Source organism: Camelina sativa, chromosome 16 (genome assembly GCF_030686135.1).
Source record: "Camelina sativa cultivar CO46 ecotype springtype chromosome 16, ASM3068613v1".
Classification (NCBI taxonomy): domain Eukaryota; kingdom Viridiplantae; phylum Streptophyta; class Magnoliopsida; order Brassicales; family Brassicaceae; genus Camelina; species Camelina sativa.
In genome coordinates, this window is record NC_141895.1 from 71,189 (window position 1) to 95,989 (window position 24,801).

Here is a 24,801-nt window from a genome sequence, read left to right on the forward strand (position 1 = left end):
GGAGAGAGACACCACGAATTAAAGAAGCCTTAAACAGTGAATTAAAAGAAGCATCATAATGCATACAGCTAAGAGAGGAAGAAAGAGAGAGAGAGAGCGAGAGACAAAATCAATAGGGCTATGAAGAGATTAGCGCCTCGGCCCTGCATACCTATATCTCCACCACCTGTGACCCTAAATATACTCCTTTATTGTGATACATCTCTTTCTTTCTCGAATATATCTCTCTCCCTCTTTCTCGCGTACACAGTGTCGTACCTGATTTTAAATCTAGACCGTCAAGAAGCTTCACCAAGGTCCATGCTTAGTTTGACTCCGCGTATCTAAAAGACCTCATCTTTAGGTTTTGCATCAACCACCCTCCTATGTTTCCTCCTGCATTAGGTATCCCACAAGGCCACAAAATAAGGCTAATAAACCATCATTCTCTTTAAGCAATGCAAATACAAAGACGTAAACAGTAAACAGCTGAGGTTTGTGGAGTGTGTTTAAATGCAGATGAATATAGGTGGAACATATGAAATATTAATCCACGGGTTTGGGTAGGTGTGGGTTTAAAAAAGCAACTAATATATAACAAGGAGAAAAGAGAGGTCAGTATCTTGGAGACATTTACTCTCAAAAGACTTACTAGGTCTCTGCTGAACAGCCTAGTTAGACGACTCTATCCCTGGCTTGGTGTCTAGGTCTCTGCTTCCTGCTTTTAATTACTGATATGCCTTTACTTTTTTCCTCTTAATCAGGTCTCCATCTTCCCTGTTACATTGAAAGTTTGAATTCCCTTGCAATTCTCTCTTTCCCTTCTATGGTTTTTTTTTGCAATCGCTCTCTTTCCCTTCTATGGTGCAATACAAAGGAGGTCATTATACTCCTCAAATGACGACTTCTTGTTGTTCTTGGTGGGACACAGGCAAATAACCATATGCAAACCTTATGAAGCTATGTGAAGCTAAGTTACATAATAATCTTCGTCTGGACTGATGAATATATGCTTTGGCAAGTTTTGGTCACCAAAAATCTCCGCAAGAACACAGTCCACTTTCAAAATGATGAAATCTATTGGCGTCCCTCATCACAATATCTCGTCTGAATAACTCAGAGACCAGCTTACAAAAAATATGGCAATCTCTACAGACACGTAAATTTTTGGTGATCCGAAGACAGGCTCTATCAGGTGTTCTGAGCAGACCAAAAGCAATTGCTAGCCTCTCACTGTGTCCATGCAGCATCTGAACCTTCTCCCCTTCATCTACATTATGCAGAACAAACTTTGTATCGGCTAAATAACCTGCTTCCTTCTCCAACTTCCTAGTAACCTCCGACAATTTCTCATATATCTCTTTGGTCTCTGGGTGAGACTTATCTCTTGCTGTAAATTTATGAACCTTGCCATCTATCTCAATCCAACTACATCCAGGGTGTTTCTCCAATCCGCTTGCTTTCATTTTTGCCCTCACTTTTTCTACATCGTCCCATCTTCCTTGTTCAGCAAAGACATTAGATATAAGCACAAGATTCCCCGGATTCTTAGGTTCTAGCTCAAGGAGCCTCTGAGCTGCTATCGCCCCAATTTCTTTCTCTGAATGAGATCGGCATGCGGCAAGGAGTGCACACCACACTTCTGTGGTCGGTTCTGTCTTCATCATTTTAACGAATTCAAAGGCTTCCACTACACAATTTGCACGACCCAGCATGTCAACCAGACACACGTAATGTTCAGGCCATGGTTCCAGTTTATATTCATGGTCCATGAGCTTGAGAAACCCTCTACCCTCTTCAAGCAGACCTGCATGGCTGCACGCATGAAGAAGAGCCAGAAATGAAATGTGATCGGGCGAGATGTTTTCATGCCTCATTTTATTGAACAACTCAACAGATGCTTTTCCACAGCCGTGCATCCCATATGCATTGATCATACTTGTGAATTGCAGTAAACCTTTCCTCTCTATCCCATCAAATACAACCTTTGCACTCTGTAAATCTCCACAGCAAGCATACATATCAACAACTGCAACTGCAATGGACTCCTCTAGGAAAAAACCCTTGCGGAGTAAGTAGCCATGTATTTCTCTACCTTTCTTGAGGGCAGATAAACTTGCTGCAGTGGACAGTATACACAACAATGCTACAGAATCAGCTGACAAACCAGTTTCAACCATGCGTCGAAAGATTTCAACAGCCTTGTTTTCGTTACCATTTAGAGCACTAGACGAAATCATGCTAGTCCAAGAGACAACATCTTTACCTTTAATTGATTCAAATATTCGAGTAGCATAGCCCATGTTCCTGCATTTTCCGTAAACATCTACCAACTCATTCTGTATCACAGTATCAAGTAAACCTTTTCTCAAGATGTGACAATGAATCTCTTTGACAATGAGCTCAGATTTCAGCAAACTACAAGCTCGGAGGATGCTTCCCAGCATCAATTCATCAATTTCCATCCTTTGCTTAGCAACATTCCGAAAGAGTTGTAAGGCTTCTACATGGCAATCATTCTGGGCATAACCAGCAATGACTGTAGTCCATGAAATAAGATCTTTTTCATGCATCCTAAGAAACACGCGGCCCATATAACATGTGCGGTTGCATTTTGAGTACATATCTATCAACGTGTTTCCAACCTGCAAATTAGAATTCCAGCCATGTTTAATGACGTAAGCATGCAATTCCATTCCTGCCAACAGATTGCTTAATCTTCCTGACGCTGCAATGACACTGGTCATCGAAACCTCGTCGGGCTTGTGGCCAGCAGCGATCATATCACAAAAGAATCCTAATGCCTCCTTGCACATGAAATTGTGAACATATCCCTTAATCAGAGAATTCAATGTCACAACGTCAGCGTTGTCCATGTGACGAAGAATCCTTCCTGCCTCGAGCATTTTACCACACCTGGTATACATTGCAATCAAGGCGTTGCAAACATATAGTTCAGTAGAAAGATTTGATTTCAGGACAGCAGCGTGGATCTCTTTGCCTGTGTATGCATATGAAAGACCTTGACAGGCTGTGAGAGCCGAAACAAAAGTGTAGCTGTTGGGGGCAGGACCAATGATCTGCATTTCTCTGAAAAGCTCTAAAGTCTCGGAAGATTGGCCAGACGAGGAAAACGAAGACATGATAGAATTCCACAGAACAGCGTCTCCTTTATCTTGGGATCCATGAAACAGACGCCTTGCAGCGCTTAGGTCATCATTCTTAGCATACATGGAAAGCAACGCATTGACAACAAAATCAGTAGAACTGTATCCAAGTTTAACGAGCAGAGAATGAAGCTCAGTGCCACTCCGGGAATCTCTAAGGTTGCCGCAGGCTTTAAGCAAGAGAGGAAAAGAGTAGAGATGGAGAGGAACGCCCTGGAGGCGGATATGGCGGTAGAGAGAAAGAGCAGACGCAGGTTCATCATTGGAAAGATAGGCTCCAATCATCGCATTCCATGCAAAGGGAGTTTTGTGAGGCATTTCGTCGAACACTTTCTCTGCGTCATCCACAGAGCGACACTTGCCGTACATAAACACAAGCTTACCGGCCAATTCAAAAGCGGGGAAAGTCTTGAAAATGCGGGAATGCAGCTGCCGGCCTTGAGAGAGAGCTCCGAATTTGCCACAGAGCTCAAGAACGGAGGCATAGGCTTCCATTGAAGGGTCGTCGTCCAGCCGTCGAAGAGCTTCGTACAGGCCACCATCGAAACAAGAGAGGTTCAGAGAAGAGACGAGTTGGGCGGGCTTTACGGGGTAACTGAGAGGAGCTGGGTTTGTCCGAAATCGGGGACGGCATGTCGGAAGATTAGCATGGGGAAGAAACGTGGGATTCGAAATCGCCGAAGCAGAGTACATGATGATTTTAGAAGAAGAGACGGGGACATTTTTGCTCAATAGCCTCATTTGTTGTTAATTATTTAAACTGCATATCTTTTGTTTTGCTCTCTTCAATCGCAGCCCGCCCGTAGATGATGATGATACAGCCGCCATGGAGGGTTCAATCAAATTCCTTCATTACGACGACTCTGCTGGGTTCCATTTAAATTTTATTCATCATCTCTTCTTCTTATTCACTCAGATAAGGTTCTGATATGGGCCAGGCCCATTAAAATACGCAATACAATCTCGGTCCCGTTTCTGTAAATTGAAAATTTTCGATAAGAAAGGACGCGTGATCCAATCAAGAAACTTTTTATTATCTAACTATCTTTTTACCCTGGTGTACGACGCGTCTATTATTTTTTTATATAAAATATTATTAATTTTTTTTTGATATAAAATGTAGTTAATTATGCCATGAATTCATTACTTAATTAATAGTATGTGATAGAAGCACATATTATAATGTTATATTAGTAATATTAAAATATGACACTAATATTAACTTGATTAATATAATTTATAATAAACACATTTTAGCATATTCTTATTTTGATTCTCAATTGATATTATTGGATTGATAGTGTACATTTAAAGCTAATACGATTTTATCAAATATGTAAATGTTTATTAAAGGCAAATTAGATTTTTCCTAAGATGTTTATTAATTTGAATTAATTGTTATATTATATGGATGTGATTAAGAGGATGTGATTACAGATTTTGTTCTATTAATTTTTTTTGTCAAACTCGCCCCTAAAAATTCGACATTGCAAATTAGATCCTAAGTTTATAAAATGCAAATTAGATATTTCCTAAATTACAATGAGCATTGATTGGTTGTTATATTATAGGTATGTAATTAATAACAAATCGTCCCAAAATATTCAGCATATTAAGTAGGATTCAAATAATTGAATCGGTTATAAACATTAACTATATATATATATATATTTAAATATTCGTTTATAAAAATTCAAATCACATAATATGATGAAAAAATCTAAATATTCTATTAACTTTATTTTTTAAATAGTAATTAAAAATTTAAATATAAGATTAAATATGTTAGATTATATTTTAATCTAACATATTGATTTAAATTAGGTAGATATATTTTAGGAAATTAATATTAGCATATAAGGAAATGATTGTGTTTGATTGCAAGGATTGTAGAAAATTTAGTTAGTACTTGTTTAGATATAAAAATTAAGAGAGAATGACACAAAAATGTACTTAAAAATGTTAAGATAGATAAAAGAGTTTGAACCAAAAAAAAACATCGATATCATAAAGGTTGGCAAATACATCACAAGATGAATTCATTTATTCGCAAGTTGTTGCTTTGACGTCGTGGGAGTGAGAGAGAGAGGTGAACGTAGATTATGTTTCTTGCACGTCATCAATTAATCATGCACCTACATCCACTTTCTCCAAAAATATTAACACTCACACCCACTTTCTACTACTCATATACTTTTCTCAAGTTTAATTATATATTACCCTTCATTCTTTCTAACCCTTTCTATTTTTTTTTCTCTCTCTCCCTCTCTCTCTCACACACAATTATTCAACCAAACAATACATATTCTTTCTTGTTTTGCTTTTGCTCATCCACTCAAAGAGAAAAGTTTATTTATGTTTCTCTATCTTTCTCTCACATTCATTTTCTAAAGTTTTCAAAAACCATTCCAACAATGGTGGAAATATAGAGAAGGTGAAATCTTTAGATCTTTTTTCTTATCACTTTAGATTATATGAAATTCGATCTGGATTTTCTTGGTTTTATTGTGATTTTGTGATTCTACTGATTAATTGTGGTCTTGTGAGCTTTTTAATATTGAATTTGTTTTAGTTCGATCTGTGAAAAAGTTTGAGTTTTGTTGTGTGAGTGTTATCCATTACTTATATTGTATCCATAAATAGTTATATATTTGGATAAGTTTGACAAATAATGTATCCACAAATATTGTATCCACAAATAGTTATCCATGTGGACAAATATTGTATCCACAAATTGCACTATAACCCCATATGTTTACATATGAACATGTTGTCATAGTCACCTAAATTGATGTGTAATACTTATATGCTGTATGAATAAACACAAGTAATTATCTATTAAAATTACTGCAATTGTCTATTCACTTATCATTGAACAAATGTTCAACGACAAATGGATACTTTATAATCTAAAATTTCATCAAAAATATAGCAATATGTATCTTAAAATGTATAAAATATATAATCATAACATATTGTATATAAATAAATAGATAATTTGTTTTATGATAACCATTTAAAGTGTTAATAACAAAAAAAAAAGAGAAAATAAGGAGAAAAAGAGGAGATGGGCAAAATTGTCCAAAAAACAAAGACACCTAAGCATGAAACTTAAAAAAGTATAGTGAGTTTGCAAAGTAAATTTTTGTGAAACAATTTGAATGCAAAGTGGGGATGGGTGGAATAAACCCTATATAATCATTAATGCGTTGATTTGTCTTTCATTTGACATCTATTATCTTTGGTGTAAAGAAGCCTAATTAAAAGTCAACGAACAAAAAATGAGGAAGATGATCAACTTCTCAGCCATTAATATCCTCGTATTGATCTTATTGGTTTCCACAGGTACGTAACATATATTCCATCACTTTCCAACTCGATCGATCTCGTTTTTACATGTTGCTGCTAATTATGTCGCACACATGGCACACCATATAGAATTGATGGAGCAAGGAGAAGCGCAAGCTCAAGGATGTGAGTGGGAGTGCAAGCATCTACCAAACTTCCCGTGTTGGTTAAAGGATGCAGGAGAACGCCTTTGCCACGACTTGTGCAAGTACGAAGGAGCCATTGGCGGCTTTTGTGTCTCTGACCCCCACCGCTGCCTCTGCCGCAAGGCCGGCTGCTCCTGATTTTAATTAATTTACCCTCATCTTGTCATATTCAAGCAGCCGTTTTACACGGAATAATATAACAACATACATATATGTCTGATATCATATCGAGTGCTATAAGGATTGGATTGTGATATTTAATAAATACGATGGTGTAATGTAACCCTATGTTGTATAACATACACATCGTTCATTTTGTTGGATCTCCACGATCACAATACTATTCTCTTATTCTCTCTAATCTCTGTATATATGTTTCGTTTGTTGATTACTAAACCGGACATGAACCCATGAAAAACCTAACTAACTTTGCTTCACATTCGCCTCTTCTTCCCCGGAGTTGTCGTTGCTCAACAGTAGCTCTTCCCAAAACCCGTCGTCGAGCTCCCTCTCCACGCCATCAATCCGTTGCCGTCCATAGCCTTGCATCTCTAGCGCCAGAGCCTCCAGCTCCGATACGTGCTCCACCGCTTCCGTTTTGACCAAGTTAGCCTGATTAATCATCGCAGCCTCCTCTATCCCTGTCATCTTCTCAAGTAGCTGTTGCAGAAGCGAAGGGTTCTGTGCCGCACGCCTCAAGAAGGACATCATATGCCTCTGTTTCTTCTCTGCACCATTAATCCTCTGCTCCATGGCTTGGATGCAGCCTCTCGCTCTCTGCTCCTCCTGTCTGAGCCTCGATATCTCCATCATTAGGACATGACTCTCTTCTCGGAGCTGCGGAGCCTCGACGCTGGGGTCATGACACTCGGATTGAGAGTGGTGGAGTGAAGGAGGGGCAGAGGAGGAGGCTCGTCGCTTTATGCTTTTGAGAAGGTCTCTTTGACCCATCAAGAATCCTTCATTCATAAACTCCCATCTCTCTGTCTCGATCTTTCTGAATCCCTGCGGGTCAATAAATAATCAATTAATTGGGTAAGTTTGGGACCTCTTCTTTCTTACTGTGCATGTCAGTCAAAAATCATTATCTTCAGTTTTCTATTTTATTATTATATCCATCCTAGTCCTAGGATAAAGAAAGTTTTCAGAATTTGCGAAAACATAATTCTCATTCAAAACTTTAGCTTATACCATTACTGAGCATAACTTTATACGGCCGGAGTTGTCGGTTTAAACAACAAAATTCACAAATTAAACAAGAGACAAATTATTTACCATTCTGCAGTAATTGGAGGCCGAACGCATCATTGAGGTCCTCCAAAACTATATATAAGATGAAGGGAACGTAAAAGTGAAAAGAAAAGAAAACGTAGCAATGTCTAGGTGGAGGAACAGAGATACTTACATAAGTGTTAAGCTGTCTGACAAAGCTGGAGAAGTTGTTGTGTTTGAAGTATAGAGGGAGGATAGTAGCCGAGAAGGAATGTGGATCCCAGACGACAAAACTGATGCCTCCCCTGCTCCAAGACACAATGTGGTTTATGTTTGGATCATTCACCATCTCGTACGTCTTTGTTATAAACGGTGAAGGCCCTGGTGGTTCCTGCATAGGCACTGGGGGCATTGACCGCGGTCTGGAGCTTGACGGCGGGTCCATCTCGTAGCAATGCTAATGCTAGATCTCAAATGATCTATGATTGGATTTTCTGTAAATTGTAATCGAAGAGAGGAAACAAATCATTTGGGTTCCTGAACTAGTGAAGACAGAAAGAAGAAGAAAAAACAAAAAGGGTCCAAGGAAAAGAGCGGGAAGTGCAGTCTTTTTTTGAAAAACAGAGTACTCTGCTTTTCGTGGTGGTTAGTTTAATGGCAGTTGAAGGAGGAGATGTGGTGGAGACAATGGCCACGTATGTAAGTTAAATACATATATATATGTATATAGTGAACCCCAAATTCTTTTTAATCACATAGTAGTGGACTTCGAACTTTCTAGAATACAAGAGGATGGGTACATATCATCCTTAGAACGTTCGGGAACATATACTTTTTGAGGAGAGTAAGGTAAGAATCCCATGATGTAGTAGTTGTCTAATCATGTTAGTATTTTTTTTTAATGATTTTAAGTTTTAAACTGATGGGTCGTGTGAGTTATTACTTAAACAAGTTTATCGTAGTAGTACAAAATTAGCCTAGGGAAGTAGAAAACACGATATACACAAAAACTGATTGGTAGAATTATGGATTTTTCCAAAAAGCAGTAGAGTCCAAAGTCCCGAACTCCCAAGTCTAAAAACGTGGCGGAAGACAAAAGTGCCACGTTGTGTTTGATGTCTTGTAGAGTGTGCTTTATGGACATAGTGACCCATGTGGCCGTGCGCTCCAGTCGATGCAACTTGGATTTAGCTGTATGAATTTATTATAGTAATTGTTAGAACTTATAGAATATGAAAAACATACATACTGGCATAGACGATTGTTGATTGTGTATTTGTGCTACTAACTTACTACTAACAAACTCAACACAAGAGAACATTCCAAAAGTTCCTCTGATCACACTACTCTCTCCTTCGTTTTTTATTTTTTTATTTTGTTCATGACAAAACTTGCGGGAACACCAACTTTATTGCCACGTAGTCCGTCCTAGTGAATTTAACAGCAAGTGGAGTGGGCTTTCAACGAACCTTTGGATCATATTAATGAGTCCAAATATCATGAAGCCCAACAGTGCCAAGGGGGTCAATTCAAACTCATCCTCCTAGTTAAGCTAGTCGTTCTTTCCAGAGATAAAAAAACTCCTACCTCCGGGCTTCGGGACGGGGTCATCTCCTTATCCTCGAGAGTTTTTCTTCAGGTAACAACAACTTCCATATATCTTGAATTATTATTGTTTATATAAGCAGTTCGTAGTTAAAAAAACAAAAAAAGAAAAGGACAATGTTGAAACGAGAAACAACAATAAAATTGATTTGGTTTTAGAGTAGGATCTGGGCGGACTTTCGGTTAAAATTGGAATAAACTAAAAAGAATTGCGAACTTGATTTTTTGTATTAGATCTTTTGTGGAAAGTAGCTATTAAATTACATTGTTCTCATTGCTTTACAGATTTTATCTATTTAAACTTGAACCCTCAACTCACCGTTCTCGCCTCCATAAAAATCTTGCTCACGATCTCTTAACTTTATTCCGTGAACGACTCAATCTTGGCAACAGAATTCTCGTCTTGGGCTCGCTGCAGGCCCACTATCAGATCCGAATAATGTTTTCCTTAACGGACTTGTTATGGGCCTGCAGGTCGGCCAAACCCAACACCAACAGACAATGACATCTTCTTATAGGCTTCAATACCTCAAGAGCAATTTGATTAGTAGAGCTTGACATTTTTGACCTTTTAAGCTGATTAACTCTTGCTCCCCTCTTATTCTTTTTTAAGCATTTGATCTCTTACATCCATAATACAGAAGATCGTTACCAGTCCTCGCTCGGCGATGCTGATTGATCTATTTTCAATTGTTTGGTTTAGCAACTTTTTGTTGGTTTTGTTAATATCCGATGATTTGGTGTGTGTGTGTGTGTCTGTCAGTCAGATGATGATGTCCAAAATCAGATCAAGTATGCTAATAAATCTAGGGTTCCTTGTGTCTGTCTTCATCGTCTTCTTCTTGGCGATTAATTGTGGAGGTGAATCACCGACGTGTTTGGCGGTCTACAAACAAGGCGGAGCACCAGCGGTTTTTCAATCACCCAAATGCCCTCGTTGGAACTGGGGCCCCCGACGAACTCCTACTACGACTGGTCTTTGCCATACGGCAGCCATCCAGGGTCGGAGAAATTACCAAGAGGATCGTCTTCTCTGTGCCCTTGATCTTCGCATTCCCTTTCCCCGTATGTACCTCCCCCGACCCCGAGAAGATCTGCTCTCGAATTATCTATTTTTCTAAGAAAAATTGTTAATTAAAACTATTGTTGTTGTTGTTGTTGATGATGGTAATTTGAGCAGGCAAGTCTGGAACCAAGGATGTTTCGGTTGGCATTGCAGCTGTTTTTGACGGTCATAATGGTGCAGAGGCCAGTGAGATGGCTTCAAACCTTTTGTTTGATTACTTTGCTTTGCATATCAACTTTCTCTTGGACGCTACTTTTTCTGCTATGACTAGCAAGTCCATTGGAAGATTACCTACTCATCCAGACCAGGGTCTTATTTTGCATGGCCTCCTTACTCACGATTTTAAATTGCAGTTGAGTTCTTTTTCCTTTTTGGTTTCTCTATCTTTTATCAAGTAGTCATTTTCCGAGATTTGTGGTTTTGTAATCTGTGGCTTGTCCTCCCCTCATTGTAGAGTCCCCATTTCCTTGCAGGTTTCCAGACTCGTTCCCACTTGATCTTGACGATTCTCTTCACTTGGATATCATCAAGGAAGCATTGCTGAGAGCCATCCATGACATTGATGCCACATTTACTAAGGTACAGTGCATATCTTCTTCTACTCATTCCCTCAAACTTTTCCTTTTCAGTATCATCATGATAAGGATATAACCAGCCACACTTTGTTGTTTTTTTCCTCCAGGAAGCATCTACCCGAAAGTTAATTTCAGGTTCAACGGCTACTGTTGCACTTATCGCAGATGGTCAACTTATGGTCGCTAGTATCGGTGACTCAAAGGCACTTCTGTGTTCTGAAATATTTGAGACTCCTGAAGAAGCTAGAGGTTTGCCAACATCTATTTCTACAACCAAGTTGCCTAATAACAAAATCATCCAGTATTTGTATTCATTTATAAACATTTTGTTGCAATGGTGTTTGTTTATCGCAGCTACTTTGGTGAAGTTGTACAGAGAGCGAAGGCGCAATCGAGGCTCCTCGCCATCAAGGTTTTCTGACTTTAAACTGGAACATGGCAATGGGCTACTGCGTTTTATTGCCAAAGAATTGACAAATGACCATCACCCAAATAGAGAGGATGAAAAGATTCGTGTTGAGGCTGCAGGAGGTTACGTCACTGAGTGGGCCGGTGTGCCACGAGTGAATGGTCAGCTGACTGTCTCCCGTTCAATTGGTGACCTTACTTATAGAAGGTAGGCATTGCTTGTTGTATCTTGGTGTCTCTCTGTACCGATGATCATGATGATTTCTGAAATTCGTGTTTCTCTTAGTATACTTACTTTGAGAGATAAAGTGAGAGTTTTGATATCTATTTCAGTTACGGTGTCATCTCGGCACCCGAGGTGATGGACTGGCAGCCTCTACTGGCCAACGACAGCTACTTGGTAGTGTCATCTGATGGCATCTTTGAGAAGTTAAAGGTGCAAGAAGTTTGTGATCGTCTGTGGGAAGTAAACAATCAAACTAGCTCTGGAGCAGGAGTGCCTTCATACTGCTCAATTTCTTTGGCACACTGCTTGGTTAATACTGCTTTTGAGAAGGGAAGCATGGACAATATGGCTGCTGTTGTTGTTCCTCTAAAATCGAATCAAGTTACCCAGCTCCAAGGGAAGGAGCAGAGTATGAATGACAAAAATGAAAAGATTGCTGCAGCACTACCCAGTAACAACTGTGCGCTTCCATGTCAGTTTCTTTGATTACAATCAGCATCCTGGTTATGAAATGTAGAGTTTGAACTTCAATGATAGTCGTTCATACAATCTCATGTTTGGCTAATCAAGTTTTTGACTTTCAACAGTGCCTAACGGTATAAATTTGGGTCCATTGCAATCGAAACAGGCTCAGCCACTTGCAACGATGTTTAACAGGTTATTGGTAGGACCAATTGACACACTGTCACTATTCCCATATTCAATTTGTTCCTAAGGCATTCTCTGATAAATGATTGTGATATGCATTATCTCACTTTTATGTATAACAATTGATTTTGATTGCAAGAATGAGTGGGCGGGTCAGCTCTACTTTTTTTCTATCAATCTTCACGAAAATTTGCATTATTGACCTGGAAAATGTTACAACTTATCTGATATGGGCCATGCTCTTATGCCAGGTTGAAGTTAAAAATGGAAGTTTTTGCCGCTTTTATATGTCAGAGAACCTTATTGGGGCGTCTCAAGGGAAACTGGATCATTTGAACGGTTACATGGGTGACTTACCTCAGGTTTTACCTGCATCTGCCGAGCCATTCTCTGGTAAATGAAAAATTTCTCAGTGGAATCCTCTTTTATACCAGAAATCTTAATGTTATTGTTTTTTGGTTCCAGTCAACTATCATTTAGTTCTTTTTGGTGCATCTGAATTTTTTTTTTGATAAAAAAGGCTGGTGTTTGCCTTCTGGAACGGCTACCAACGAGAATCGAGATCAGTGTATCAATCCTGATAGCTTTGCTACTTTCCTTGGGTTACTTGAATCTGTACCGTTACATGGGTTTGGTGCTAGTAATGGGACGGATGAGATTCCATTTCCGGACTCAAGGTGCATTTCTTTTTCCTTGGGATTGGTCAGTTTTTTTATTTCCGGACTCAAGTGTCTTCTTCTTTTCCCTTGGTATTGATAATTTATTCCTCTTTCACATCATCGTTGATGACTGAGATCCTTTTACTTGATCTTAGTAGTCCTGTGATTAGCTGCTACCTACACCGTATCATTTGTTCTTTCAAATTCTTGGTTTTTCTTCAGTGCACTTGGTAGTCATTGCAAAATTTTGGAGGGGAATTTGCCATTGTTGTACGCATGTCATGTCTTCCTGTTGCCTTTTGGTTAGATGGTTTCCTCAAAGAAACATGATGGTCTAATTTTAGTGTCTCCATATTATGGAAACAGTTATGTTTCACAATAGAAATAAAAATTCTAATAAATTGCTAATAAATTGTGTAAATTGTGTGATCATGTGATTTTTTAGCTATGTGCTGAAGAAAAAATTTGGGCGTGGTGCATTTGGTGAGGTATGGTTGGCATTTCACTGGAATTGCAATCAAGGAGATAATGGTACTAGTTGGAACAATGAAGATGTGAATACATCAAAAAATGGTGTTCATTATGATACTGATGGTCCTGATAACTCCTTCATTTTGAAACGGATTATGGTACGTGTTCTTTTTGGGATTTTTTTTTCCAAATTTTCCACCGAAAATGATGTGCCTGCAATTCTCTTCACTTTTCTCTGCCTTTGGTTTCTTAAGAGTGATGGTGACAAGACGTGTATCTGTGATGTGGGCATCACTTTGGTCATTAGGGGGTGGAAAAAGTTCTCCAGTGTTCATTGCTTATTACATAAATTGCTTCAACAGAGTGGTTCTTGCATAAATTGAGTAATTAAGATCTGATATTGGTTATTCATTACGAGAGTTTGTTCTCTGTTTGTCATGTCATCTATCGACCTATATGAGGAATGCAAATCCTTTCTCAAACTTAATTTCTACATTTTCCCACTATTTTCCCTAAACAGGTAGAAAGAGGACCAATTGTCTATCTAAGTGGTCTAAGGGAGAAGCATTTTGGTGAACTGTTTCTAAATGCATACAATAAAAGTAGGAGTTCTTCTGCAGGGCAAACGTCAAGTTCTAAACCAGCGTCATCAGAACTGGGTCTCTCTGAAGAGGGTTTGAAACATATTGCTAGATACTTAGAGTATTTTGAATCTCGATATAATGACATATGGCTTGTGTTTCACCACGAGGGTGTGTCTTTATCAAAGCTGATTTACACTGTGGAAGAAGTAGAGAATGGTTCTGCTGGTGAAAAGGCTGAAGAGGCAAGTCACGGGCAGATACTTCGTCCGTCAAAGTGGTGGACCTGGTTGAAGACGACAGAATCAGGAAAAGAAGAAATGCGGAGAATAATATGGCAATTGGTATGTGCATAGGAATTTGAGATTGTTTTGATTTTCTTCCTTTGTTTGACAGGTGCATCGTGGGAAACTAATTATATGTGTGCTTACTATATTACTTTTTGCTTTATTCTTCTTTTTCAGTTGCTAGGTCTAAAGGCATGCCATGATCGCAATATTACTCACAGAGATATCAAACCCGGTAAGAAACTTTTTGATGTTTTTGATAGTTCATAAAATGTACAATCTGTGACACTTAATTATTCTCACGAAAATTAATTTACAATGTTCCTAAGAGAATATGGTGATATGCCTTGAAGACATCAAGTCAGGCAGATGCTTAAAGGGTGTACCAAATGGAGATCATAACTTCAAAACTAAAATGTACTTAGTTACAGTTTATTTTACTAGTTTTACTCCATGTATTTCTACTTTGCTGCAGCACTTAAGCCTTTGGGTCCTCTCTTCTACAATTTCTTGTTTCCTGGTAACTGATGGTTGTATATTTTCTATTTAGGCGCATAATCGACTTTGGCAGTGCACTCGATGAATATACGGTGAAACATTTGTATGGGTCAACAGGTCCTTCAAGGTATATCCTTTTCTTTGTATATATTTGTGAAATTTTACCTCCAGTTTGTGAGTCCTGATCATTATAGTACTTTGGATTATCTTGAATTCAGAGCAGAACAAACACATGATTATGCACCACCAGAAGCCATTCTGAACAGTAGCTGGCACCGTGGGCCAACCAGCTTGACATTAAAGTATGGCAGATACAGCTATTTTTACTTAAGCGTGGCTGCAATTGGCCCCGCAAATGTAGATGTAACAACCATTTTTCTTGCAGGTACGACATGTGGAGTGTTGGGGTTGTGATGTTAGAGATGATTTTAGGATCACCAAATGTTTTTGAGATTAGTTCTGTTACACGCGCCCTTTTGGATCAACATATCAGAGGTTGGAGTGAAAACTTTAAAGAGCTTGCATACAAGTAAGTTTGATTCAGGAGTAAATAATATTGCTTGAGATTTGACCACCACAATGCTCTTTGGACAACTATTAATCTGTTTATATTTTTCGGTAACAGGCTTCGATCCTTTATGGAGATGTGCATCCTAATCCCAGGTAGCTCTTTAAAACATGGTGGCGCCAGCTCAAAGCAGGTAAAAGACAGTTTGTTCTCTTGACTGACTATCGCTATTTGATATTTATGGTTTATTTTGACACGTCTCAAAAAGTCAATTTGATCTACAATTTACGAGATTATGTTTCTGAGATATTCTTGCTAAGCACATTCAGCTTTTTGTTTGTAGTGATCCATGCATGTTTTATTGAATATATTATGTGATGTACAGGGTGGGATTTCACTTGCGTCATGGAAATGCTCTGAAGAATTTTTGGCGGAACAGATAAAGAGTAGAGACCCTCTGAAGATTGGGTGGGTTTGATGATTTCTTAACTTGATTTGTCCATTTGAAGTGTTGAAAAGGTCTTTGTTACATTGTTTGAATGTGGGAAATGCAGGTTTCCTAATGTTTGGGCTTTAAGGTTGGTGAGGGGTCTGTTACAGTGGTACCCTGTGAGATTCTCTGTCTTTCTCTATACGTTGCCGTTTGTCCTTATAGCAATGTTGTGAAATTGGGGTTGCCGTGTTGACACATTTGGATTTGATATTGTGGGAGCGCAGGAAGACAGATTAAACATAGACGAGGCTCTGCAGCACCCTTATTTTCAACCTCCTCCCGACTACTAAGTGTAAAAAATAGTAAGACATCTTCTCTTCTAATAACTAAACGCCTTGGTACATTCACCTAAAGGTGAGATGAGTCTCCTCCTTAGAAGATCGAGAGTGGTGGCTTGATAGAATGGGAAAAATGTAGGCTGTGCGTTTCTTTCGAAATTTGAAGCCAGGCGCAGCCATGGAAGGTTGTCCAGAAAGAGACGAGGAAGATTATAGAACTGTTGTAGCCTGCCTGTCTTATCCCTGTAAATAAATTTGAAAAACCAGAAATTTTCACTTCCTATGTTTGTAAATTGTTGTCCATATTATTTATTGAGAATGTGAAACTGAATCCTATATAGAATGGATCGTAACATTAGGCTAAGAAATAAATACGAAGATGACGTCGGTTTTGATATATTTCTTCTTCAACGTGTTACAAGCACCGTGGAGCTCCGGCGGTGTTCCGATGAAGAAAAAAACAACAATAATACGTGGACGCGCGGAATCATTATTTAAGTTGATGGCTTTTATTAGATGGGCCTGGCCCATATTTGAACTGAAGAAACATCATCGTTAACGTAGTTTGTTGAGATCTCTCTTCGTCGGAGAGGCCCACCCCCCCGGGGTGTAGAATATTCTGAGAATTTAATAACACGTGTCAAGATCTGAGCCGTCCAATTATTAATTTGTACATTGCTGGACGTATCGGGAAGGTTCTCCTCGCCGCCTCTTTGTTCTACATGTTGAAGAAATCGTCGGGAATCTGAAGATTAGTAGTAGTTATCGCCGGAGTTGACATACACACACGAAACAAAGAGAGAGAGAGATTGGGGAAGATGTGGAACAACAAGTATGATTTGGAGTCGGCGCAGACGCCTCTGTACCCGATGATGTTGGAGAGCCCCGAGCTCCGTTGGTCTTTCATCCGCAAGGTCTATTCCATCATCTCCATCCAGTTGCTCGTCACGATCGCCGTCGCCGCCACCGTCGTTAAGGTTCATTCGATTTCTGTCTTCTTCACCACCACCAACGCCGGCTTAGCGCTCTACATCCTTCTTATTTTCACTCCGTTGATTGGTACCTTTTTTTTTTTTTTTTTTGTTTAATTTTCTCAATCGGCTTAGCGCTCCGCATCCTTCTCTCTCGTGTTCGTGTTCCTAATATGCGTTTTGGGGTTGCAGTGATGTGTCCGTTGTATTACTATCACCAGAAGCACCCTGTCAACTATCTATTACTCGCGATTTTCACCGTCTCTCTTGCCTTTGCGGTTGGCTTGACCTGCGCCTTTACTAGCGGTATGATCCTCACTCAACTCTCGAGTACCCTAACTTGACTTGATCGATTGATTGATTGATATTTAATTTGTGGTGGAATGAATGAACAGGGAAGGTCATTCTCGAGGCTGTGATTTTGACCTCTGTTGTGGTGATATCTCTTACTCTCTACACTTTCTGGGCTGCCAAGAGAGGCCATGACTTCAACTTCCTCGGACCTTTCTTGTTCGGTGCCGTCATTGTGCTCATGGTCTTTTCTTTCATCCAGGTATCTCTTCTTTTTTATCTTCGATTTTTCCTGCTGAAATTGCTTGCTTTGCTTTACACTCTGTTTGTTTTGGTTGAGTCTTATATATGCCTTGTTGTTGTGGTGGTCTATACTATGGCTGCAGATTCTGTTCCCTCTAGGTAAGATCTCAGTGATGATCTATGGTTGTATTGCATCCATCATCTTCTGTGGCTACATTGTCTATGATACCGACAACCTGATCAAGAGGCACTCGTATGACGAGTACATCTGGGCTGCTATCTCTCTTTATTTGGATGTCATTAATCTCTTCCTCTCTCTCCTCACTCTCTTAAGAGCTGCTGATAGTTAAAGCACTCTACTTTCATCTGTTCTAATTCTTTTGTCTGCAGAAGGTAATATTTGGCTTGTAAAAAAAAAAGGTTGAACGGTTGTAAAATGACACATGAAGCCAATAATAATATATTGTACTTGTTAGCCTTTTAAAAAGTCATCTCTCTTTTAATCAATGGAATAAAAGGATATTACAAAAGGGAAAGTCTTCTCTACTCCTTGATGCTTAAACCTATTCTTATCATATGAAGTTCGACTCTATGTTGTTATTAAGGTGCCATCCATTTGGACATAGAACTTTTCTGCTTCTTCTCTGTAGCAATGGCAAGAAGCCGGGATACCCCCTGAGTCCATATATCGTATTCTCTTTGGTTTCTGCACTCAAATTCAATTACCCTCTTTGTTTCAGTCTTTAACCCGAAGTAGTGTTGATGCTTGTCTCCGTTAAAGAGATCCCTGCCAGCCCATGCAGGTATATCCTTTTTCACTTCAAGCACCATATCTGCAACACAAGTCAATATCATACAGTTATGACTTGTATTATCTTCCCAGCTTTTGTTCAAAAGCCAGCTATGGTGTAATAAAGAACTTACGTTTCTTCTTCTTTGTGAAGGTCCCTCCGACGTGTTTACTTTTCATTTTCAGCACAACTTGGCCGGCTTTGTTGATGTAGACAGAAACTATCTTCCAGTGGAGATCACCTGCTTACAAAACTTCAAGGTTAGCGACCTTTTCTGTTTAACTCTCTGCTGCTTACTAAGTCATTTATACGAGTGTAAGTACCTCCACGAGTTCGTTTGAGGAGCTCAGTGCCTTTAGCTAGTAGTTCCTGATTGCAGACTCCGAAGAAGTCTTCCCCAGCCATAGGTAATTCTCCACTAAAGCTGCTATCGCTATGCTTTGTGTCAACCTGGCCACACAATGCTGAACTTGTTCCTTTCTCGGCTGGTATCACAGCTGCTATGTTCCACACTTCTTTTAGTGCTCGTGCCTTGAGTGTAGCAGCTCCTCGCAGAGCTGCAGAAAGTTGGCGAATTCACATATGGAATCTAGACAGAAGGAAATTTGACTACGTTTTAATGCAATACCTGTTGCAGCAGCTGCAGTAAGCGTGACAATATCGTCATGGGACTTAACATTCACTGCAGAGCTCACAACGGATGCCAAATGATCCCTTTCTGCGCCCATGATTTCTGCGGCCTCCACACACTGAGCAGCCACCAGAGCAGCGGCAGAAGCCATGGCCATATCAATTCTGGCCATCTGCTCGTTTTTACCAGGTGAGGAAGCTGCTGTCGCTGCAGCTACAGCTGCCACAGCAGATGCAACCGCTGCAACTGAAACAGCTGCATGGACCTGTGCATTCTGAGCTCTACTCTCTTCTTTCTTCTTTTCCTTACGGTCTTTGAGCCACCTACCAACAGTCTTTGGGCCTGTTCCAGCCATTGGGGTACTGCTCCCGTTTCCGGTGGTACCACCACGGCTGCCTCCTGTGCCAGAGAAGAGAGGCTGTATGGTGTTGTGGGTGCGAAAATACTGCATCAGTTTTTTTGATTTAGATAAACGGAGTTAGTAAAAATGCTAACAAGTTGATCGCACTACATTTGACTAGAAATGCAAATGGAGTTGATAGCAGTTCCCGAGAACTTTCCTAAAACGAGCGAAACATGAAGGAGCTCTAGGCGTTACAGTCACATTCCTATTCTTGTGTCCAAATATGTCTTTAAAATCTTTTTTTACGTATTCCAGTTCATCGAAGTAAACGTATTCCAGTTCATCAAAGTAAATGAATTGGAGACAGAGCATTAAAAAAAACTTGGAATTGGATATCTATCAATCTAGCGATCGCTGACAGGCTTTTAGTGCGGTCTTATAGTCCCAAGACTCAGACGGCTAATCCCTGGCACTTGCTTAAATTAAGGCAACGACCCAATTTAAGGAGACGCTCTACCAACTAAAGATTGGTCACCCACCCCAATACTATATAATAAGTATATTCCCTATAATTAAATGTACATACATGGATGGATCTCAATTAGTAGTAAATTGGAGGGAAACAACATCTATCTATTAGTAGACGAATATATAATAGTACTACTGTAGTAATTTTAACTTGTGTGGGTGAATAAGTGAGTGAGACAAACTCTAAAAAAAAAAATTTAAGTGGGGGGAGTCAAAGTCAAATCTGATTTTGTCTGTACAAAAAAATTACTACTAATAAAAAAAAAAAAAAAAAAAAAAGGATTTTTCTGCGACTCTGCTTTCACTTGACTGTACTTTTTCTCTTTGACTCTTTTTTTTTTTTTTTTTTTTTTTCTGTGCTTTTGATAAATGTTAACAAACTCTAAAGCATGCGACTTTGTAAGTAAAACATACTTTATTAGCGGGACTCGTAAAAAGATAAATCTAAGGATTAGAGACACTACTGGTGTATAATGGAACAAGCTAAGTACCTTGACAACGTCGTCGAAGTCGTCAGAGGGGGAGATGGGAGGACTGTCTGTCTCCGTGAAAGAACCACCGCCGTTGAGTGGTCCGCTACTGTGTGATAGTCTCCCCGATGTTAACGGTGACACCTCCTTCATTTTCAAAAACCAAAACCAAAAACAGAAACACTCCTCATATCAAGATCGCAGCGTAGGTACAAAATTAATTCTACAAGAGTGTTGTCCAAACCTTCGTAAGCCTTACCGATTGAGACATAATGCGCTCAAGAACAAGCTGTGAAGTGGCGGAGGCAGCGAAGGAGAACTGGCTACTGACACTAGTATTGTTCTCAGGCGGCGGACATTCTTCTTTTTCAGGGTTCGTCGCTTCCTCCGGTATTGGAGTGTTGATGGAGGAGGGAGCTCTGTTGGTGGCTGAAGCTGACTTGGCGGTTTGGAGAGCCCTGGAGACTTCCAAGGCAGAGACGCTCCAGGATCTAGACAAGAACTCCATTGGGCCTCGTGGGCTTTCCGGTAGATGAGTACTACCGGCGCCTGAAGAAAACATCTCCGGACGGCGAGAGCTGTTGATTGGGTTCGGTCGTCTAAGTTCTCTCTCCATCCTCTCTCTCTCTCTTAACTTGACTCTTTCTTGACAAGGAAACTAGTCTAGTTATATGAATTGGTAGACAGAGGAACGTTTAGGTGTTTTGCCTTTTCTTTTTCTTCAAAAGAAAAAAATATAAAGTGAATTATTTCGTTGAGAGTAGGACTGGCTGGACTGACTACTCTTGACATTATTTATATATAGTCGCTGCGTAAATAATTGGATACCACAAAAAGACGTCACTTTCCAATTATAAGAGAGGCCAATTGTTTAATAAAATTACTTTAAGACATATCAACGAGTCTTGAAAAAAAAGTTCCTTGTATTTATTTGGCTTTAAATATTATATTAATCAAAATAATCACATTACTAGTGTATGTGGATTAAACAACCATCTAGATCTTACGTGGAGGTGTTCAAAGATTAAAGATGATATTACATTATGGATTGTACTCGATTATAGATCAAATTGTTGGTTAAACTAATGGATTTGGCTTAAAACTTGGTGAGAGAGAAGAGAATATGGGGAGCAGGACAAGATCCCATAACATAATAAAGAAGTGAGACGAAACGACCGTGTTTTTTGTTCAGTCTCCTATAACTTGGTCCCTCAGCCTTTACTCACTGTTCCCTTTTCCTTTGGTTTTGAAACACAAAGCTGCGAACTTTGCGTACATTCACATATGCTTCTGTTCTGCCTTCTGCTGCTTCTGCTTCGCGTGCTTTCCCTTACGTCACCTTCTTTCTTCTATTTCTCTCTCTCTCTCTTCTTCACCTCATTTGCAACCCTTATGTTATTCATTCATCCCAATACTATCAAATTATATATCCAAGGTTCTCCTCTAGACATTTAAACTTATGAATTTTCTTTTGTTTCTCTTAATACATCAATCTTAAAACGCATGTATATATGTATATATATATATATTCTGATATTCAAAGTATCATGTACAATACTTGTTTATATACCATAGGCACTTTGAAAGAAACTATAGCTAGGTGGGTGACCACTTAATAAAGATACATCCTTTATTCCCTTTTGCTCTGTCTAATTCTAGGGATACCCATATAATTTTTCCATTCTTTCTCTTTTATAATCCCTTAGAAAAATGTCATTTTGTCTCTCTGATTATTCCTTTGCCTGCAATCATTGTTCTTGTTTGGACGTTTTGTATTTTATACCAAATTTTTTAAAAATGGAATGTGTATCTGCACTTTGAATGGATGAATGATGAATCCTCTTTTCCATTTTATTGTTACTTTAAAGTACTTTTGAGCTACTATCTTCTTTTGCTTTTGATTTCCTTACACACATATATATATTACCTACACCATATCCGTTTTCTAAGGTTTTAGAGTTAGGGTTTTGAAACCAAGGTCACTTTCGATGAAAAAGCACCTCCAAGTCAAAACAAGCATCTTTGAAGGGAGAAAGTTTGAATCTTTGTTTTGAATTCACAAAAGAAAAGATTTGCGAGCAAAACCCTTTTTATCGATTTGATCTACACGTACACACCATTCATGAAAAAAACACGATAAATCACAAAATGTCAAGAAAAAAAAAAGAAAAAAAAGATTGATTCCCTAAAGGAATCTGTGAAGAGGGGATGCAGCTTTTACTTTAATTACACCACTTTATCTTAATGCGACGCTTGCAAAAGCAAACAAAGAAACAAAGAGATGTAAGAATGGAACAGCATCGGGGGAGACACAACAGGAACATAAACTGAGTCACAGAGAGAGACTAGAGAAGAGCAAACGAAAGCATGTTTGAAAGAGAGAGTTGCTTTTGACTGTGAAAACGATGTAACAGCTTTCACTGTTTTTTGGCTCCAACATCGAAGTACACAAGACGAATCCCAACTCTCACCCTTTAATCTATCTAATCTCTTTCAGAACTAACCCTCTTTGGCTCATTCTTCTTGGCTTCAACTAACTCATTACCATGAACTAATTGACCTGAAATTTGACAACCTAAAGACTTGACAACACCTATCTACCTGAGAGGAGGGGTTCATCATTTGCACATGTCTCGCTAGCTAGGACGGGCCACCTATCTATTAGATTGCAGACCACTCCCTCCGTAGTACTGCTTTGTTGTTTCTCGAGAAAACTCGGCAAATGTCATCCCATCCCTTACCCGAGACGATAGAGGTGGAACGATTTTCTGAATATCTGGATTAGGGACCTCATCCTTATCAGAGAGCTGACTCTGTAGAGAATATGACCTTAGATGTTCGATTGTATATTCTGAGACAGAGAAAGTTTGGCTCCACTTTGGCTGTAAGAAGACCACAAATGTCTCACGGCTTACGTCGTCCAGCTTCTCTGGTTTGCACACACAGCGAAGGGTCGACCGTAGCTTCCCTTTGGACAGAATATCAGCAGACTCTCCAATTTGAACAATAAAACTGTCTTGTGGAGTCTTGACCATGTACAGCTTGTTCTTGCTGGGATGATAGATCTGCAGATAAGAGTGGCCGCCCATCAAAGTGCATTCCTGGTAGGAGGAATACCAGGACAGAAACATAGGATCCGTGAGAACAGTAAAGATGCCATAATCGTAGTGCCACTGTTGCCACAGGTCGAAGTGACTCCCATTCAAACCATCCCCGTTTCTGCTCTTGCTTGATACTCGTTTACCAGATTGGTTTATCCTCTCGGCGGTTTCTCTGAGAGCACATTTATCAGCAGCAGAGTGGTAGTGTATAAGACGTGCTTTGGCTGTGCAAGAATCCAGTAAACTATCCTCAAGGAAGCCTCCACCAATCTCCCTGTCGCATAAACGAGCAATGGACAAGCCTAATTCCCTCATACAAAAACCTAATTCCTTAAAGGCAGTACCAAGATTTGTGAACTCATCATCATCATTAACCTCCTGCAAGTCCAGTGTAGCGGCAGGCTCATGGAACCACAGCTTTCCCGGTGAAGATTTAGAAGTGCGTTCATAGTTGAGCTGCATTGCAAAAGACGAGACATCTCGTAGCGGATTCTTTAGAGAAACGTCGCTACCCAACCGGTGCTCCTTCAGCCAGTAGTAAGGATGAACGGACGAACAAACAGAACCATCAGTATCACTAGGTCAAAGTTCCAATTCTTGAGAGAGAGATAGAGAGAGCAAAGCAACAATCGTACCTTGAGAATGCGAATCCGCTTGTCCGGATCAAGAAGAGCCAGCTTCCGAGCCATAGGGAGGAGTTGACGGCGGAGAACGGCGGAGCCGAGAACGCCGGTGATACAAAGCAGGCCTGGACCGGTGGGGCCAAGAGCTGACATCACGGTTCTCGAGATGCATTGGAAGCGTTTACGGTCTCTCGGAGATTGAAAGCGAGATGACAAATGAAGAAGGTCCGAGAAGGACACTTGAGAGGGTTCGAGAATCTCTGTTTCTGCCATTTCACTTTCTTTGTGTTTGTGTGGTCCTCCTTCTTTCCCCTATTTACCAAACGACCCGTATATTCTCCTCCTAATTCACAACAATGTCCAAAACAAATCCACTAACGCACGCAGTGGCCCAATACGGCCCAACAAGCTTTTGACAGCCGGATAACAACATGCCGTTTTAGGAAGTAACAATCGAAAGCATCGCCGTTTTTTTATTTATCTATATATATACATTTTTTTGAGACATTTATGAAATAAATACTGAAGTTCATACCTATTTACAAGAAATGTCATTGGCATTAAATTTTACAATTATTTTTTACTTTAAATATGAAGATTGTCATTTTTCCTTTTTTAATTAACCACCAATTTTGTTTCTCCATCATAATCTTC

At 39.5% G+C, this 24,801-nt stretch overlaps 7 protein-coding genes and 1 long non-coding RNA gene across 16 annotated transcripts; 4 read left to right on the forward strand and 4 right to left on the reverse strand.

The window, feature by feature from the left end:
• Nucleotides 1–18: 18 nt before the first annotated feature.
• Nucleotides 19–4,064, reverse strand: LOC104748982 (pentatricopeptide repeat-containing protein At3g63370, chloroplastic). The gene is made up of 2 exons (XM_010470553.3): nt 632–4,064; nt 19–375 (listed from the first exon to the last, which is right to left on the reverse strand). The coding sequence occupies exon 1, from the start codon at nt 3,885–3,887 to the stop codon at nt 1,008–1,010; it is 2,880 nt and encodes a 959-aa protein (XP_010468855.1). The 5' UTR covers nt 3,888–4,064; the 3' UTR covers nt 19–375; nt 632–1,007.
• Nucleotides 4,065–6,329: 2,265 nt separating this feature from the next.
• LOC109129655 (defensin-like protein 11) lies at nt 6,330–7,001 on the forward strand. The gene is made up of 2 exons (XM_019238180.2): nt 6,330–6,491; nt 6,585–7,001. Exons 1-2 carry the CDS (start codon nt 6,428–6,430, stop codon nt 6,776–6,778), a joined length of 258 nt encoding a protein of 85 aa, XP_019093725.1. The 5' UTR covers nt 6,330–6,427; the 3' UTR covers nt 6,779–7,001.
• LOC104748983 (heat stress transcription factor A-7b-like) lies at nt 6,816–8,474 on the reverse strand. The gene is made up of 3 exons (XM_010470554.3): nt 8,046–8,474; nt 7,916–7,963; nt 6,816–7,645 (listed from the first exon to the last, which is right to left on the reverse strand). The coding sequence occupies exons 1-3, from the start codon at nt 8,295–8,297 to the stop codon at nt 7,064–7,066; spliced, it is 882 nt and encodes a 293-aa protein (XP_010468856.1). The 5' UTR covers nt 8,298–8,474; the 3' UTR covers nt 6,816–7,063.
• A 936-nt stretch (nt 8,475–9,410) lies between these two features.
• LOC104748984 (putative inactive protein kinase At3g63330) lies at nt 9,411–16,493 on the forward strand. 8 transcript variants are annotated; one of them, XM_010470556.3, is made up of 21 exons: nt 9,411–9,491; nt 9,743–10,522; nt 10,638–10,875; nt 10,997–11,102; nt 11,206–11,347; nt 11,453–11,714; nt 11,840–12,204; nt 12,320–12,396; nt 12,632–12,773; nt 12,901–13,057; nt 13,485–13,668; nt 14,031–14,435; nt 14,556–14,613; nt 14,708–14,795; nt 14,929–15,003; nt 15,095–15,178; nt 15,262–15,405; nt 15,502–15,577; nt 15,770–15,852; nt 15,939–15,993; nt 16,102–16,493. In XM_010470556.3, exons 2-21 carry the CDS (start codon nt 10,126–10,128, stop codon nt 16,165–16,167), a joined length of 3,204 nt encoding a protein of 1,067 aa, XP_010468858.1. In that variant the 5' UTR covers nt 9,411–9,491; nt 9,743–10,125; the 3' UTR covers nt 16,168–16,493. The 8 variants fall into 8 exon arrangements, 7 of the variants coding, with proteins under 7 accessions (XP_010468858.1, XP_087347413.1, XP_087347416.1 ...); XR_015584392.1 differs by having other exon boundaries at nt 9,456–9,491; nt 12,320–12,389; nt 15,100–15,178; XM_087491290.1 differs by lacking the exon at nt 9,411–9,491 and having other exon boundaries at nt 10,000–10,522; nt 12,320–12,389; nt 16,102–16,179; nt 16,295–16,493.
• A 179-nt stretch (nt 16,494–16,672) lies between these two features.
• LOC147924973 (protein LIFEGUARD 2) lies at nt 16,673–18,147 on the forward strand. The gene is made up of 4 exons (XM_087491292.1): nt 16,673–17,214; nt 17,319–17,432; nt 17,522–17,679; nt 17,804–18,147. The coding sequence occupies exons 1-4, from the start codon at nt 16,974–16,976 to the stop codon at nt 18,008–18,010; spliced, it is 720 nt and encodes a 239-aa protein (XP_087347418.1). The 5' UTR covers nt 16,673–16,973; the 3' UTR covers nt 18,011–18,147.
• Nucleotides 18,105–21,195, reverse strand: LOC104748985 (VAN3-binding protein). 2 transcript variants are annotated; one of them, XM_010470560.2, is made up of 6 exons: nt 20,683–21,195; nt 20,445–20,570; nt 19,080–19,527; nt 18,775–19,008; nt 18,585–18,692; nt 18,105–18,493 (listed from the first exon to the last, which is right to left on the reverse strand). In XM_010470560.2, exons 1-6 carry the CDS (start codon nt 21,037–21,039, stop codon nt 18,261–18,263), a joined length of 1,506 nt encoding a protein of 501 aa, XP_010468862.2. In that variant the 5' UTR covers nt 21,040–21,195; the 3' UTR covers nt 18,105–18,260. The 2 variants fall into 2 exon arrangements, with proteins under 2 accessions (XP_010468862.2, XP_087347417.1); XM_087491291.1 differs by having other exon boundaries at nt 20,668–21,189.
• Nucleotides 18,719–19,637, forward strand: LOC147924974 (uncharacterized). Its single transcript, XR_015584393.1, has 2 exons — nt 18,719–18,858; nt 18,949–19,637. It is a non-coding gene; the product is annotated as an uncharacterized LOC147924974 (long non-coding RNA).
• Nucleotides 21,196–22,494: 1,299 nt separating the features above from the next.
• Nucleotides 22,495–24,472, reverse strand: LOC104748986 (uncharacterized). Its single transcript, XM_010470562.3, has 2 exons — nt 24,160–24,472; nt 22,495–24,049 (listed from the first exon to the last, which is right to left on the reverse strand). The coding sequence occupies exons 1-2, from the start codon at nt 24,418–24,420 to the stop codon at nt 23,078–23,080; spliced, it is 1,233 nt and encodes a 410-aa protein (XP_010468864.2). The 5' UTR covers nt 24,421–24,472; the 3' UTR covers nt 22,495–23,077.
• Between the last annotated feature and the right edge of the window lie 329 nt (nt 24,473–24,801).